Here is an 18,804-nt window from a genome sequence, read left to right as displayed (position 1 = left end):
AGTGATTTTATTAACAATAATTTACACTGTGTTATCTAGATCCAGCGCGATATTGTTTTTTCCTCGAGAGACATCGTGGCTTGCAAACGAGCGAACGAAGCATGGCAGTTGCTCAGTGTTTGGATGTACAAATGAACACAAAAGTATTTTTTTAGTTCCTTCATCCGAGCCTCTGGAGAACCAGTGGGTTATGTGAATTTCTGATGTGTAATTGTTCAAGTTCAGACAGATAATCTTTCTCTCAAAGTCGTTCAACACTGTTTATGCATCAGTAGATCGCGTTGCAGTGATAAGATCTTCATTCACGCGATCAACAGGCTGTCATCTGCTCAATGCTGGAATAGATCTAAATACTTAAAAAACTTCTCATGATTCGTTAATCCCGATAGCTGTAATAGTAAAAACGTATAAAAGCTGTAATAGTAAAAGTTTTCCAGATAGCTCTACATGTAATGCCAGATATTTCATATGCAAGCATGTCAGCCAATCACAGCAGTGGGCAACAAAACTGAAGTCTCACAGCAGACACGCCCCTTCAAACAGAGCGTTCAATCCAGGGAATGAAATCAGGCTAGGAAATATGCCTTTTATTTCTAAATTATAACAAATTTTGATCTAAAAAACATACTAACATTATAAGGGCACCCCAGGAAACATTATAAAATAATAAAATAATCCATTCTACGGCACCTTTAAAGTTCTTTGGACACTTTCTCAGACTACTTCGATTTTTGTGTCCCCCTGACTGGCATAGTGATATGAGAATCATAAAAGACTTTCACTTCTGTTTCCACGGATACTCTCACTATTCAGGATGGCCAAAGTGTGTCATTGTTCTGACGCACATGGAAAGTCATTGATTCCATTTTCCCCTGCATGCAGGATGTGGAGTGGAATGTCAGCATTACTCCCTGGCTACATTTCCATGTTTACAACCAGCTACAATATGCCCATCTCATTTAATATCTGGACAATAGGAAGATGTGCCAGAGAACCAGGAATTGTTTTTAGGCTCTTGCTACTACATACAGTAAACTTGCTTGGAAAACATTAGTCCAGCCCTGAGACTGAAGGTTTTTTATTAGGCATTAAACATGAGTTTATAATAATTCTTTACCCATCTTACAAATTCATAATTTTACTGCTGATACCTAATGCCATGTCAGCTGACTGCCCAAGACTTTGCTTACTCATCTGTCAACCCTTTGCAGTTAATTACTCCAGGGTAATTTCATGATGCACTTCATCAAACATGTCCAGTCTTGTGATGATTATTTCTGTAATTCTAAACTTTATCCACAATTACCAGCAGATGATTGAATGCACTGTCCACATAATGCAGTGAAAATGTTTTTTACAAGTAAAATGTTATTTGGTAATGCTGTTTCATGCTAAGAGGAAACATTCCCATTTTGCATAACAATAGCTGTTAATGGTTATATTATTGTAGTCTGAGCTGTTGATTTTGGCTTTCATTGGCTTCTCTTTTTGGCCTTACCCCATGCTTTCATGTATAAGAAAACAACACAATTCTTAGATGATTATATTAGCTGCAGCTCAGCCAACACTGAGCTCTTTCTTTCAGTCATGTTAATGCACTAAACCAACTCAAATTAGAGTGAATTCATTACTGGCAATATAGAAACTCACATTCATTGTGATGTTGAATAAATTTGTCTCTGAATAAAGTGTCCTATTTTATTTACCATGTACCAATAACAGTCTCTGCTTAGTGGCAGTAGGACAATGCAGACCTTGTCTTTTGGTTTTCAAGATTAAGGATGGACAGATGACTCAGGCATGCATATCTTCCACAGTCTGATCTTCTACACAAAGCTGAAGTGCTGCTTTTCTGTAAGGACTCTCTCTTTCTGTTAGTTTTTTTCTCAAGCCTTCATAGTTGGCTCTTTCATCGCACAATTAGTCTGTTTTGCGAATGCATTAGCTTGATGTTTACATTTTCAGTCCCACACCATCTCTATCTTGCTTTCTCTGTCTCTCTTTTTGTTTTTCTTCTTTCCCTCTCCCCTTCCAAAGGCTAAAAATAGAAAGTTTTCATAGTCATTCAAGCATGAGGGCAGCCAAACACACATACATTTGGAGTAAGGAAGAGCTTGTCTTGCACACAAATTAAGGTTCGTGTGGTCAGTCATTTATCAACTGCTTGCATAATTCTGCTTTTTTGCTCTATTTAACTGCTTGAGTGAACTTAGTTCCCAAGTTGCAGCTCGTACTATGCGTTCTTGACTGAAACATGGCTATTGTGTGCATTCTTGGCATGTTCCCTGACATGGGGGAGGTCAGCGAGGATGGAATAGTTGAATTCAGTAAAGGGTGATTCATGCAGTGTAGTAAGATGAGATTGTGTAGAAATGGCACTGCCCAAGCATTAGTCAGTCTAATGGAAAAGAGAATCTCTAATCTCATTCTTTCGTTATGCAGCAAACATATATAGGGTTGCCTTGCCTAAGGTTGAACTGCTTAGAACCAAATTAAAAGGTTTTTCATTCGCAATGAACATTACATAAATCAGGGCTTGACATTAACTTTTTGAGGCACTTGTCCTTCGGACAAGTAAATTTATGTTTTACTTGTCCATGCACAAAAGTCACTTGTCCGGGTAAAGATTTATAATTTTATCATTTATTTATTTTTTTGTGTTTTGCTAATGCAGAATTCGAACAAACCATTGAAAGCATCCAAACACTATCAATATTAATAAAATTCAGTTGAAACAGTAGAAAGGAACGTGTCCCAAGAACAGAGTTCCCCTTCAACAAGAAATAAGGATCTCCAGACTCCAGATCTCCAGACTCCATAATACAAAGTAATACTTTGCACGCTGGTGCGCAGTGTATCACCAGAGGAAGTGGTGACTCTTGTAGGTATCCTCAGTATTTGCAAGCTAGCTAGACTTACTGTATACTATATCTAAAATAATTTTGTAAACATAGAGATGCACCGATTACAATTTTCTAGGCCGATTCCGGTTTTTCATTGAGTTTGACCTGCCGATTCCGATTTATTTTTTTTCTAACCACTTTACAGCACACACAAATATTTATTTTCGATCTTTTCTTTAACCCTTTCACACGTAAGTTTAAAATATTCTAACTGACACCATCCAGAGTGAGTTTTTTCAAGGCGAACTTTCCCTTTAATGTTTCCATGGCGACGCGTCACGCGTCGCAGCCACAATAATACTGTATGACAGATTTGTCGCTTTTATTTCACTTTTCCTTTTTTATTCAACATATTCACAAACTTGCTTACCATGTCATCAATCAGCCTATCTGATATTCCGATTCTCAAATACGTGTGAGTGAGTGTGTTTGGTTGTTTAAAAACCTTTATAGAGATGGGCGCCACAATGTTGTCCTGTCAGTCGGATTTACAGCACGTGAATTCATCAGTTTCTCCCGAAATAAATGCAAGAAAGTGGCCGGTGAACTGAGAAGAATAGAGTAAACTTTATAGTTACTTCCACTATGTTTGTCTGATATGAATAACACATGTCGGCAAATTATATTTGAATAGATTGATATTGTCCAAATGTATTGTTTTACTCGTGCTCATGTGTATTTAAATATCTGAAACCTAAAATAAACATTATGAAGTTGAAAACACTGCTTAGTTGTGATATATGACAGCGCTGAACGCGTCCGACTCTGGCTCAGCGCCAGGCAACGCACGAAAGCACAGTTTGAATCTAGCAGTTATGCGACGTCTCAAATCGGTAAAATTAAATCTGTAAAATTATAGACGTAATGAGTGCCACATAACGTGAAGTAACATGGCATTTTATTTTGTTCGAAATTTAACTTGTCCAGTGGGACAACTAATTTTCTCTTCCACTTGTCCTACAAAAAAATCCACTTCTCCCAGACAAGCGGACAAGCCTTAATGTCGAGCCCTGCATAAATGTTACCAAATAACAATGTTACCCCCCCCAACACACATCTATATGTGTGAGTCATAAGCTACATCTAAAATCTTCTTATTCTATAAGAAGCAATTCTTAACCCTCTGGGGTCTAAGGTGTTTTTGGGGCCCTTGGGATATTTTGACATGCCCTGACATTTGTGCTTTTTTCAGTTATTTATAAACATGATAATGGCAAAGGTGTAAATTCACTCTATATAGCACAAACAGGGCTACCATAATATGTGATCAACATGTATGTAGATGTTTGTATTTTTAAGAGAATAATGTTTATGCATGGTTATTGAAAAAAATAAAAATGAAAGTTGCTGAAATAAGACCACAAAACTCATGCTAAATATGTGTCCACAAGACTTTTGACTAATGGATGTTGTCGCTTCGAGTTCTGGCTTCAAAATTATGTGAAAATAGTCTTGCTTTATCGTTCACGTAAAACAATACATTGATTTAAATTGTGTAAGACAGGTTTTGCTTGGAAAGCCAATATGCGAGGGGGGCGTGAACGAGGAGGGGTTTACACCTGAGAATACAATGTCCCACCCACTCTGCATAATGAGCCATTCATTCAGGTGTGACACTGACTGAGCCAAGAATGAATGCAAGGACAAAAGATATATTTAGAAGAAGACTTATATTGACCATTTAAGATTTTGCTTACATCTATCTTGTAAATATGTTTTGCTATTTTATTAAAAAGGTTACAATTACAACAATAATTACAATTTCAACAATATTTCAAGTGTTCACTTTCTTTGTAAAAAAATTATTATAGGCCTACATTTTATCATATGTATTCATTAGTTTGAATATAGCCAACATTGGAACAACTAACATCTTAGTTGATGACTTTATTTTTGACAAAAATAGTATTTTATATATATATATATATATATATATATATATATATATATATATATATATATATATATATATATATATATATATATATATATATATATATATTAGTGGTGGGCCGTTATCGGCGTTAACGTGCTGCGTTAACGCGAGACTCTTATCGGGCGATAAAAAAAATACCGCCGTTAATCTATTCTCCAAGTTGGGTTGGGAGCTGGCTCTATACTACACAAGCTATGATGACGCAATCTACCCGCGGCCGCGAGGTACACCCGGCTGCAATGCATCATATTCGTCGTCATCTTAAGTAAACACGGCTGAAAGTGAAAGCTGGTGAAAAAGATCGGTGCAACATCCATTATTTGGACTTGGTTCGGATTTAAGCCGTCCGACGAGCAGCAGCAAACTATATAGACAGAGTGTGTGGGGTAACAGTTCGGTAAGTTAACACACGACTAATCCGTTCTACCACCTCAAATTCAAAACGAAACATATCACTGAATACCAGCGCGCGCGTATTATTCCAAATATATCTTAGTGGTGTAGCACATAATCTCTGTCTGCGCCCGATTTTAAGAATCGTTGTTGTGTTTCTTTTTAACTGAAAAGACATCAGTTATATATATTCTATATTCTATCTACAATATTCTAATTTTAAATTTGGGGTTTCATAAGCTCCAAGCCATAATAAACATTAGACCTACTTAAGTCTCTGCAGGCCAGTGTACTTAAATTGTATTTATCTGCAAAATTATGTTGTATACTTACAGTTTTGCACAATATATGTTCTCAAAACTACATACACCCTTTAAAAAAAATAACAAATACATTTAGCAGTTGTTTAGCAGGGTCTGTGTAACCTGTTCTGAAATGGTTTTATTATAATATATCGTTATCGCAAGAGGCTGCAATGTATATCACAATATGGATTTTAGGCCATATCGCCCATCCCTAATTGATAGCCTATAGTAATTGATAATAACATAGGCCTACCTAATGTTGCCTACGGACGGTAACAGTACAGTAGTATCCTTTTACAGTCTATGAGTAGAACAGCTTTCTCAAGCAGTTTGTGATGCATTTTGGAAACAGGAGATGAGCCCCTGGTCTTGAGAAACCTGGCTTGAGAAACCCGTTCTCAAAGACTTACTTTTATAGTCATTATTTGGGTAGAACACATATTCTGAATGCCTTTGGCAGAATTCATATGAGCCATTTTAATCTAGATTAATCTAGATTAATTTCAAAATTAATTTAGATTAATCTAGATTAAAAAAATAATCTATGCCCACCTCTAATATATATATATATATATACATACATACATACATACATACATACATACATACATACATACAGTGCAATGCATAAGTTAATACACCCATGCTAAAGTTGACTAAAAAGAGGAATAAAAAATCATATTTTGGAAATTGAACTAATGCCTTAATTAAAAAAATTAGGAAAAATCCAACCTTTTAGGACACCAATTTTCTTTGTGAATGAATAATGTATCGTAAATAAATAAATGTTCTTCCTTAAAATACATGGTGCATAAGTGTGTACACCCCTATGTTAAATTCCCATAGAGGCAGGCAGATTTTTATTTTTAAGTACCGTATTTTCCGCACTATAAGGCGCACCGGATTATAAGGCGCACCTTCAATGAATGGCCTATTTTAGAACTTTTTTCATATATAGGGCGCACCGGATTATAAGGCGCATAGAATAGAAGATACTGCAGTCAAACGTTTGACTGGGTTTGCGTTATGCAGTGGTCACCAACCTTTTCAAGCCTAAAAAACAAGTTGCTGAGCTGTAAAACCTTGTTTATACTCGACGCGTCCGCATGAGCGCGAAGGTAATAAAAAAACTAATATCCGTCTGCTCGGGCAGATTCGGCTCAAAGTCATGCATCTCCGGATGCATCCGAAGATGCATGACTTTGAGCATTATCTGCCCGAGCAGACGGATATTAGTAGTATATCTCATCACACCGGCACCCAGTTTGCGCGTCTAAATCAGTTGTATGGTCTGGTGTTCAGTCTAAAACAAAACAGTTGCGTCAAGTATAAATGCCTCGTCTGCATGGGGAGTTGCGCGCGCAGTCAGCGGAGGCTCGCGCTCCGTTGCCAGGCGAAAGTATAAACAAGGTTTAAGTCAGCGGTTGTTTTATCCATATATAAGGCGCTCCGGATTATAAGGCGCACTGTCGTTTTTTGAAAAAATTAAAGGCTTTTAAGTGCGCCTTATAGTGCGGAAAATACGGTATTTTTTTTTTTATTAATTTTTAGGATACTATGCATCCTGATAAAGTTCCCTTGGCCTTTGGAATTAAAATAGCCCCACATCATCACATAGCCTTCACCATACCTAGAGATTGGCATGGAGTACTTTCCATAAGATCATCTCTCAATGCAAATCAAACTAGCTTTTAGGCTAACTGAAATAAAACCATGCCAATCTCTAGGTATGGTGAATGCTATGTGATGATGTGGGGCTATTTTAATTCCAAAGGCCAAGGGAACTTTATCAGGATGCATAGTATCCTAAAAATTAATAAAAAAAAAATACTTAAAAATAAAAATCTGCCTGCCTCTATGGGAATTTAACATAGGGGTGTACACACTTATGCACCATGTATTTTAAGGAAGAACATTTATTTATTTACGATACATTATTCATTCACAAAGAAAATTGGTGTCCTAAAAGGTTGAATTTTTCCTAATTTTTTAAATTAAGGCATTAAGTTCAATTTCCAAAATATGATTTTTTATTCCTCTTTTTAGTCAACTTTAGCATGGGTGTATTAACTTATGCATTGCACTGTACATATATATGTACATGTACATATACACATATATATATATATGTGTGTGTGTGTGTGTGTGTGTGTGTGTGTGTGTGTGTGTGTGTGTGTGTGTGTGTGTGTGTGTGTGTGTGTGTGTGTGTGTGTGTGTGTGTGTGTGTGTCACTGAGCCACAAGAAAGAATGCAAGAGCAATATATATATATATATATATATATATATATATATATATATATTCTACCAAATTGGTTCACAGTTGGAAGCATCTCAATTATTTTTATTTTTCCACAAATTGTGCTTGCAAACTGTATAATATCCAAGGAAAACATAGTAATTGTCTAGTAATTGTGCAGTTAATTCTCATACTGTATTTTCAGTTTTGGAATATGTATCCTCTCCCCAAATTTGTCACTAATAAAACACAATAAAAATTATTTAAAGAAAAGGCTTATATTTACCTTTTAATAGTTTGTTTACATCTACCTTGTAAATATTTTTTTTTATTAAAAAGGTTACAATTCCAACAACAATTCAAGTGTGATCTTTCTTTGGAAAAACTAAAGTATACATTTTATCATACATATTTCAAAGTTAAGTATTCATTACTTTGAATATAGCCTAGGCTACATTGGAACAAACACTATAAGAACATATTATTTGATGACTTTATTTTTGACAAAACATACTATATTTAACATATGAGCAAAAATTGGCAAACAAAAGCTTATTTGAGGTGGCAAATATTTTACAGTAAAAATGTATAATCTATCCAAAACTAGTATACTGTATACTAAACTGTACAAAACTGTATAATCTGATCCAAACTCAACGAAATGTTGTCTTTCATATGTCTGTAACATAGGTCTTTCGTTTTTATTATAAAGAATATAAATGTTAATTTGCAGTTTAATACGTTGCTTATACAAATACATTTTATTTCAACATATTTCAATCGATTTTTACTCATCTCAGTATAGCAATATAGTTTGCTAAAAGCGGATCATTCATTCACACACAGAAATGCGATTCAAATTTAAACTGTCTTTTTGCGAGTTGTGGTAAACAGCGTGCATCTCTGCCGTTCGTTCATTCACACACAGAAACGCGATTCACTTGAGAATGAAAAAAACTTACAGTATTCCATAGCGATCCGTTGCTCCTCGAAATACCCGCACTTCTGAGGTACATTTTCCATTATTATTATTACGATAGTATTATTCCTCACAGTGCTGCGAGATGGTGTAAACAAGTACAATGATCTGAATAAACTTGATGTGTTTTCACGAGCTGATGTGGGCGTTCACAGTTTGCGTGGATCGCCTCAGTCATTTGCCTTTGAATAGCGCGCGCTCTCCGTGGGCGGGGTCACATTAAAAATAATTAGATGAGATGAACGACTGACATCTCGCTCTTACAGATTACATGAACTGAGAATATTTGTTTTTTATATAAATTACTTCATTTAAAAGAAGAGAATTTCAAGCTTCATGCCTGTGTGTCTGTATGCCTGTTTGACTGAGTATTCGCTGAGTTACAGTTCATTTTCGGACGCGTTTCAGAATTGACTTCACTGACAGAGAGAAAGCAGAACTCACATCATGTTTATTTTTCTTTATTTGGCAAAATTATATTGTGAGTATACACAAAAATAATACACATTTAACAGAATCGATTGATGTATGAAACTTGTTTGTAAGATCAAAGTCAACAGAGTATTTTGAGTCTCGTTTGAACTGATAAGAAAAAAAGCGAGCAAATCACGCCGGCGCGATAGCCGACCCCAGGGGCTTAAACGTTTTAAAGCAATTCTGAGAAATTAGATTTTGCTGAAGATGAAAATGGTAATGTATAATGCAGGAGTGTGCGTCCTGGTTCTGTCTTTGATGGATATATGTGTGTGTGTGTGTGTGTGTGAGAGAGTGGTTGATTATAGATTTATAGCATCTCTGGTCCCAGCACAGCCTATCCCAGTGGAGTGTTTCATTCACTTTCAGCTCTTAGATAGGGAAGGGAAACTTAAATACATTAATCTGAATAAGAATAACTCTATCTAGTCACTCAGAACAATCTTCTTAGAGCTATATGAGAGAGAGGGAGCTGCTTTCTTTAAAATCAATCATCTGGCTTTGCCAGCCTTAACTGTACCAGTACTCAACTGTACTGTAACCCTAACCCTAACCCTAACCGGATGGTGACTGAACTAGTAAAAAGAGCCCACTTCAAGTCAATAGCCGCTTTCCGACCAAGTAGTTACAGGAACTTAGTTATAGGAACTGTCCACTTCTAAACAGTTCTATGAACTACTCTCCCCCAAACTCGGTTTTGCTGTTTGCGTTCGCACTGGCCAAGTGGCCATAGGAACTGGTAGGAGGGGTAAGGGAGTGACGCAAGCATGGCAACTTTTATTTAGACGGTGCGACGGACCTTTATTTTGGCGCCGCTGAGAACGCCAGAGCAAACAATGCTCGCATTCTCTGTGTTCATTAGTTAGCGATCTGTCTAACAGTACTGTTTAACATGTTATTAGATAGAATTGTTATAGAAAGTAGACAGTATATGAAAAAAAGGTTATTAGCCTATGCCGTGTGGTTGATGTCCAGTGTTGCTAGCTGGGCAGAAATACATAATCATGTTTGGCTTGGTCCCCTCAAAGTTGCGTTGGATTTTCTCTTCAGCATAAAGGTTTAGAGACCCATCTATCACTGTTTTCCATGTTTGTATAGTTAGTTTCTGGAGTAAATATATAGGCTATAATCTGTGTGTTTACATTATAGCTGTTTTAAAAATGGCGGGTGCTTGTGTTCCGCGTGTGTTCGGTCAATCAGCGTACACTAACGTCACGGGTATTTCCTATAGTGCTGGTTTAGACCCTACTCTGAAGTAGGACCTAAATTAGTTCCACCAAATGGAGTTCCTAGAGCTAAAATCGTTCCTAGTTCTTGTGGTGCGAACACGCCGACATCCGGGTACTTTAGCCAATAGTTCTAGGAACTGTGAAAAGGTTCCTCTGGTCGGAAAGCGGCTTATGATATTCTGGTCCCTAAACAAGGGGCTCCCTACTTCAATAAAGACTATGTATTTTTTTGTCTGTTTTTATTGTGAACCAGAGGAAAAATCATTAGCCTGATGCTAAACCTTTCTCTATTTGGACATTTCCTGCCACCTGAGCAAAAACATCCATTACACCAGATCGGTAAAGGTTACGTCATGCAATTGTATCTTAAAACTTTATTTTGCTATTTTTATTTGATTTGACTTAAAGTGCCCCTATTATGCTATTTTAAAGGTTCCTAATATTTCTTAAGGTCTCCTTCAATAGATTTACATGCATCCAAGGTAAAAAAACTGGTTCTCATAATATACATTGCACATCACCTTATTTCTCAAAGAGTCTGAAAACTCTTCTCCATTCGGATAACGGTTTTCCATTCTGCAAGCCTACTTTGATTGGTCAGATGGCTCAGTCTGTTGTGATTTGTCTACAGCTTACAGTGCGCCTATTACCGTATCTGAATTTCAGCTCTGGAGGCTTCCTCAGCACTTGTATACACAGTGATACAAACAGTACAGATAGCCTCGGTTTTTCCTTATCCTCCTTATTGAGTCCTTATCCTTTTGATGCACATGCAAAGTTAATTTGTAGCACAGAAAACAGCGTTTTTGACGTCAACAACACAAACCAAACACTTCCAGGCCTCAGCTACAACTACAGTGATTGAGGGCGGATCAAAGTAGATTTGTTTGTGGTCAGCCAGTGAAGACCTTAGGCTGAAATTTTATGCAAATTTGTTACAAAACAATGTAGGTATGTTACGGAAATAAGATTCGTTTCGGCAGTTCAGAATCAATTCTTTATTTTAGGAGACAATAACTTTAATGACAATAACGTCGTGCACTTTGATCTTTAAAAAGCTAATTTAGAAGTTACTAAACGAAGCAAATTTTTTAGATTACCTGAGCAAACATTTTTTATAGAGCTGTGCTAATTGTGCTGTTCTTTACCAAGAAATTATATTTAAAAAAAAAGAATCATCAAATCACAACCATTAAAGTATTTTTTACAGCGACTGATTTAGCTCACTTCATGTGATCTCTAAAACAGTGATTTCTTTAAAAACACTGTCGATTTGAAACAATAAAGGCATCAGCTTCAACAAGCCCCAGTCCAGCATTTTTTGTGTTGGTATATTTGCTGATTATTCCAAAACCCACAAAATCATTTCACCAGCCTGCCCTGCCAAAGAATAATTAACAACAAACAGTATAAAGAGGGGATATACATCACCCACACCCACTCTGGTGCCACTCAGATGCCAGTGTTCTTGTTTTTACTATGACTATAGTGCAGTGAAGCAGTGCCTGGTGGCCATTTGAATGTGACGAGACAAAACACATTTTGTCCTGTCATCACTCTAAATGAATGATCTCTCACACAGATACGCCAGTCTGTACAATGGAATGAGAAAAATGGTCACATTGTCAAATATCTCTGGTCTGGTGGACAGGAGCTGGTTAACCACAACAATGTTGTTGCTTTAGTTGTTTCAGCATATTGCTGTTTAATTTATATGAAAACATCGTTCATTTTTATAATATCATTTATTAGGTTAAAAAATAAATATAGTTGCCCAGAGGAATGGTTTTGGTTGGTCGTATTTCTCAAACAGTTTTGTACAGTATGACTATACTATACAGCATATACTATGACTAAGATATCCAACACTAACAAAACATCATTATTTGCTCTCTACCCAGGTGTCCAGTCAACCAAAAAGTCAGGGATCCCAGCTCCTCGTGAGATCCCGCAAAGCATCTCCAGAGAACGTCTCTCATTGCGTGACCAGCAGAAAAGCTCTACAGCCAAAAAGATGGTCAGCAGTGCCAGCACCTCCAGCCTGTCCGCGCTAGCCAAGCATTCTCGTGGCTCTGTCAAGACCAAAGCAGAGTCTGTTGTTTTGGATAAGACCCTGCTGGAGAGTCAGGTAAGGGAGCTTCTGGCTGAGGCCAAAACCAAAGAGTTTGAGATCAGTAAGTTACGGACGGAGCTCCAACGACATAAAGGGAAGGATTCATCATCAGAGGCTGGTACACCAGAGGGGAATTCAGAGATAGAAAAGACACCGGCACAGCCTGGAGATATCCAGGTGCTCGTAGGGGAACTAAGGGAGAAGAATGGACGTTTTCAGCGTGAGTTGGCCACCTTGCGGGAAGAAAATCAGGTTTTGAAGCAGAAGCTTATTACATTAGAGAGCACTACAACACTGCTCACCAGCTCCAGCAAGCATTCAGTTAATGGGGTTTTACCAGATAGCACCACTTCAGATGCTGTCAGTGGAAGCCACCTTAAAACTTCTGACTCATCTGGTAGTGACATCAAAGGCTCTCCTTTACCCTCCTCAGACTCCTCAGAGTTTGAGAATATTCCCTCGCTTTCAGACTCAGTCAGTAGCAGCATTAAGAGTGTGGTGCCCAGTGGTGTGGTGAAGGAGCTCTCTGTGGAGTCCCTGACAGACCGCATCCAGAAGATGGAAGAGAGTTACCACAGTATAGCCGAAGAACTACAGGCCACTCTACAGGAGCTGGCTGACCAGCAACAGGTTGTCCAGGAGCTAACAGCTGAAAATGAGCGTCTGGCGGAGGAGAAGGGCCTCTTACAGACTTCCCTACAGCAGCAAAGGGAGCGTGTAGAACTCTTGGCGCAACAGAACGAGTCCCTTCTCCAGAGGCTCAGAGAACAAGCTCAAAGTCAAGAAGCTGAGGCTTCATGTGCCTCTCGGGTTGCAGAGCTTGAACAGCGTTTGGCTGAGCAAGTGGAGAGCTCCCGCTTTGAAAGAGAGAAGCTGGTTGACATCCAGCAGCAGCTCACAGGGAGTCTTAGAGCTTTGGAAAAGGAGAATCAGGAGGCACAAATTGCTGTTAAGGGCTTAAGTGAAGAATTAGCGCTTCTTCAAGGGCATCTGGATATCGAGAAGGTTGCTAGAGATGAGGCGGTGAGGAAAACCGAGGAACAGCGTCTAGCCACGGAGGCTTTGAGAGTGGAGAATGTCAGTCTGAAGGCGCAGGTTGAGGTGGAGAGGCAGAAGGTAGCGGAGTTGAAGGCGGTGCAGAGCGCCAGTGACAACACAGAGTTGCAAAGTCTGCTCAAAGCGGCGCATGAAGATAGAGACAAGCTGGAGCTGAGCTGTACGGAGCTACGACAAGAGCTGCAGCAGGTACGCAGTAAAATGGAGTGTGCTCAGGGTGCGCTAGATAAGGGATAGAACAGCACTGGTAATTTATAATATAAAGTTGCTGGTATCACACAATTCAAATAATCTTTAAGTGGCCAGTTATTTGTTTATTTAATTTGGTAATGCTTGTATGCAATTAGGATATCGTTTGAAGTCCACAGATGCAATTACTACTGTAAGGTAACAAAATTTGTAATGCAAATTGTAAAATGTCCTATGAATACAGGTGATCACTAGTATACACTAGGGATGAGTCATGATTTTCGAATATTCAATTAGTTGATTTTATCATAGAATATCGAATAGGTTGTTATTGTCTTTAAAAAAATCCCCATGTTTTCGGTTCTAATGCGATGGTGACACGTTCATGTAACCAGAGGGTGGCGAGGCCAATAACACATCTAAAAGATGTCAATCAACTCTCAGACAACAGAAGAAGATACACATTGTCTCACACCAGAGCATGTGATCAGAGTGGTAATATTTCCTCCAGAGCGGAGAACACCTTTCTGAAGATTGCGCTTCGCTCGCTCAGTCCACACAGCGCCGCTCGCTCAGAATGCCCTTTGTGACATCTGGTTAGAAAATATGTGAAATAAGTAGGGCTGCCCGTGCACAACTAAAGTTTTTTTCTAGTTGACTAGTAGTAGTTCATTTAAGCCATTAGTCTAATCGCATATTTATATTAATTTAATTACCTTAAATTAGTGATATGCTAATTTAGGGCGATATGGCCTAAAAAAAATCCACGATTCTTCACAAAAATTCCGATTTCCGATTTATATCGATTTTGTACAGTTTGGCGGGTGTGCTTGTGCTGCCGCGGTCTTGTTCATTTGCCATGTTGTTTGTGTATCTCTATGGAAAACGCTCAGCCCATTCAGAACTACGGGAGCCCAGAGGGGAGCATCGGCGGATGTTAAAGAGAAAACCGATTTTCATTCAAACAAGTCGACGTAAACTACACATTCGAGTTAATCGATAAAAGCAATTTATCGCCCAGCCCTAACTTAAATATATATGGGAGAGAATACTAAACAATAGGTTACTGTCGTAATATATTGCCTAGCATGCATAAAGCTTGCCACAAAGAACTGGCAAAAGTAATGATTATGCATGAGACATTTTAATTGTTTATTAATAAACTAGTGTTTTCTTTGTCAGTGTCGGCTGCAAAGATGAAGTTGATGATGCTGACTCGCCATCTTCGCAGTAGTGAAAGTGCCTTTAGAGAGAAATGCGAATATGAAACACTTCATACGAATTAGCCTACATAAGCAGAGAGTAGCCCATTTCTTTTCGTTTTCAGTTGTTTTGTTTAAAAGTAGACATTTCAAGCTTTCTATATATATATATATTTCTCAGGTCTTTGAGGCAAGTAGCTTATACACTGAGTTTTGGTTCATTTGTGAGGCGCCTCCGTGTCCTGATTATATTGTCTGCTATATTTGCTTCTTTATTTTATTTATTAAATCTAGGCAATTGGTTGATGAAAATTAAGATACAATTTATACCAAACGAAATTCACTTTAAAGAAAGGCTTTCTACAAAACTATACTTCATTAAGTGGTCAAAATCTTGTCTGATTTTCGAATAATAATCTAATAAAACCCAGCGATCTTCGAATATTATTTTTGCTTGAAATGCCCATCCCTATTATACACCACTGATATCCAATCCTGTTCCCGGAGGGCCACCTTCTTGCAGAATTTAGCTCCAACACACCTGCCTGGAAGCTTGTAGTGATCCTGAAGACAGCTGTATCAGAAATTGCCTCCTACGCCTTCATTCACTATTGCCTACATTACTTCACTAATATAGTCTGGTAAAAGACTTGCATAATTTGCATCATTGAATCATGTTCCTGTTATCACTGCAAAGCTGCTCTGAAACAATCTGTATTGTATTAAGCGCTATATAAATAAAGGTGACTTGACTTGACTATATTAGGGTATAGAGGTGATTTCGGACACAGACATTGATTAGATGATTCAGGTGTGTATAATTAGGGATGGAGCTAAACTCTGCTGAAAGGTGGACATCCCTGGTATACACAAACCGACAGTTCCAGCACCTTGTGGCATTTTGTGTTTTAACTTTTAACTTTATCAAGAACACTAAGTTGGTGTCATATTCATGATTTTTTTTTTTTCTGGTCCGCCTTGGCCTTGTTATCTCAATGCATTTCCACTGCATTTTGAATGTCTTGTGCATCCATTTCCTGTCAGCCAAAAAAACAAAAAGTAGATGAGACACATTCAGAGTGAAGGTGAAGGTATATCATTCTGTATCTCATAAATGCTCAGATTCCTCAGTCAAGGATATTTCATAAACCAGTTCCAAAGCCCTGGCTATGCTTCTTGGGAAGATTTACATCATTTACACTTCACAGGCTTAGATGCACACAGTCAATATTTTTTTAGATCATTTTAAGGCATTTTAGGAATTTTAGGTTCATAATGTAGTGAAAATAGTCTTGGTGTTTGAAATGGATGAATTCTTTGTCCAATTGGCTTGTATTATGACTATCATCATCTCAGAGGTAATTAGTGCCAAATCAACCATAACTCATACTCATTTTTTTTTTAGCTTCTTGAGAGTCCTATTTTTGTAATGATAGATTTTTGGACAACAGTCTTGGAAAACATAGAAACCTTTGTAGACCTTTCTGCCTTCAAGACAATTTATGGTGTGCCCTTTGGGGAAAATGTATGTGGTATATTAATTTTAAAAGTACAACTTACCCTCTCTGGGTGTTCTGTCAGCTCTCTAGTTCACTCTTAATGTCAAAAAGAAATGCAGTAACCTATAAAAAATATCACCACACATACAGAAGTTGTATTACATCCAACCACAGTGCATATATATATATTCATATTCTGCACGGAGCACCAGAAAATTAGAGAGTCTACGTAAATATTGAAAGGCAAACTTTTGTTGTTCCCTAGTTTGCACTTGTAAATGTTGTAGTCATGTAGTTTAGGGGTGTACCTCATCCTTTAAAATATAATTATACACAGACAGGACCATTATAAACCCACAAGAACATGAACATCACTGGCACCTCATGGCTGTCACTTGAACCAGTGCACCTCTAAATGCAAAATTAACTTTGATTTTCTCTATGACTTAACCACTGTAAGTGAGACAAATACACCCTCAGTCCAGATGTCATCCAGGGAGTTGCCATAAGACAGAGCTTTAGGATGCCATGCTCTTCTCAGAGCACACGGAGTGAGCAATTCTCTGTGCACAAGGCTCTGAAGAAAGAGCTGTTCTGCTCTATACAGGGTGATCCAGCTGTCAAGTGAATCATGGGACTGGCCTGAACCGCTAGAATAGTGATCTAATTTTCAAATAATTAGTATGCAACACTGGAGCCATATTGTTTTCTGCTGTCTGATCTAAACATTTTCAGATGTTAAGTTTAGGAGGATGATTTAGGTACTTGTTACTACTACATTAGTAGAAATGTGCAAAACTACACATTTTAAGACTGATTATTCAGTCTGTGGTGAGGAATTTGTTTAAAAAATCATGTTGGATGGATGAATTAAGTGATCTTGTGAATGTTGTTATGCAAGATAGCTTTTTGTGACATCTTCAGTGAGGGTTTTAGTCTCTGATAGTCAGCATAGACCAGTGTATTGTGCTTGAAACCTGTAAAATTTGAATTCTGAATATAACACACACACACACACACACACACACACACATAGATGATATATTAAATTAAGATTAAGATTAATTAAAAACCTGTTGTCTTAACATTAACACATTGTCTTAAATGCTACAGTTAAATACACTTCAGTTACAAAGTTTGAAAAAAGTCTCTCATGCACACCAAGGATGCATTTATTTGATAAAAAATACAGTAAAACAGTAATATTGTGAAATAAATATTATTACAATTTTAAAATAACTTTTCTATTTTAATATATTTTAAAATGTCATTTATTTATTTATGTCATGACAAAGCTGAATTTTCAGCAGCCATTTCTCCAGTCTTCAGTGTCACGTGATCCTTCATTCTAAAATGCTAATTTGGTGTTCAAGAAACATTTCCTTAACAGTAGAAAATAGTAGTGCTGCTTAATATTTTTGTGGGAACCATGATTTTATTTTTTTGTATTTTTTTTTCATGATTCTATGATGAATAGAAAGTTAAAAAGAACAGCATAGTATTTGAAATAGAAATACTTTGTAACATTATAAATGTTTACTGTTATTTTTGATCATTTATTGCATTCTTGCTGAAAGTAAACATTTCTTTCAATAAATAAAAACTTACTGACTCCAAACATTTCAAGAGTAGTGTAGACCTAAACATAAATAAACCAACCAATCAACTTCACTTATTTTATTTATGTTTTTATGCATCTTAAAATAGCATAAAATTCCTACAAATCAGAGGAGTATTTGGCCAAATACAATAGGAAATCTGGGATGGGCAGTAATGACGCAAACCCTCAGCTCTGATTATCTTGTTTTTAGTTCTTCAAATCCATATGTAAATCCAAGTGTTTTAAAAAATATTTTGTTTTGTAGTTAGGTTTTGCCAATAAACTCTATACTTGTGATTTGATTACCGTAAAACTTCAAATAATAGCCGAGTCCCAAATAGACGCCTGTCTCTTTTACACACCTGGTGTGGCTACAGGTTTGGATAAATAAAGGCCGGTCTCAAATAGAGGCCCGGTCTGTTTTTTAGTTTCGGGTTGTATTTAATCTTCTAAAACCCGTCAGATCATCTGTTTACGCCAAATGATGTTTTATAAACAAAGTTCGGGAGGAGCACGTTCAAATAATCAATCAATCAACTTGTCATCAAACAATTACCATGTCTACCCTATCAGCATGAGAGGAAGCATATATATATATATATATTCACTTTGTCAACTCACCTAACATTCCTTGACAGTTTTCAGCATCCCTCCACCAACCCCGACTCCTCACTCTTGGCTTGTTATTT

General features: G+C 37.3%; 1 protein-coding gene across 6 annotated transcripts in view; it reads left to right on the top strand.

Annotated features, from left to right (window-relative positions):
- Nucleotides 1–18,804, top strand: part of specc1 (sperm antigen with calponin homology and coiled-coil domains 1) — a 289,370-nt gene that overhangs the window by 176,280 nt on the left and 94,286 nt on the right. For all 6 annotated transcript variants that reach the window (XM_079870552.1, XM_079870553.1, XM_079870554.1 and 3 more), the window contains one exon: nucleotides 12,358–13,814. In XM_079870552.1, the coding sequence (XP_079726678.1) occupies nucleotides 12,358–13,814 (1,457 nt within the window). The remainder of the gene's footprint in view (nucleotides 1–12,357; nucleotides 13,815–18,804) is intronic.

This window comes from Squalius cephalus, assembly GCF_949319135.1.
Source record: "Squalius cephalus genome assembly, chromosome: 5".
In the NCBI taxonomy this organism is placed as follows: Eukaryota; Metazoa; Chordata; class Actinopteri; order Cypriniformes; family Leuciscidae; genus Squalius; species Squalius cephalus.
The sequence above is the reverse complement of the archived record's forward strand: the minus strand, read 5'-3'. Positions and strand labels throughout refer to the sequence as shown.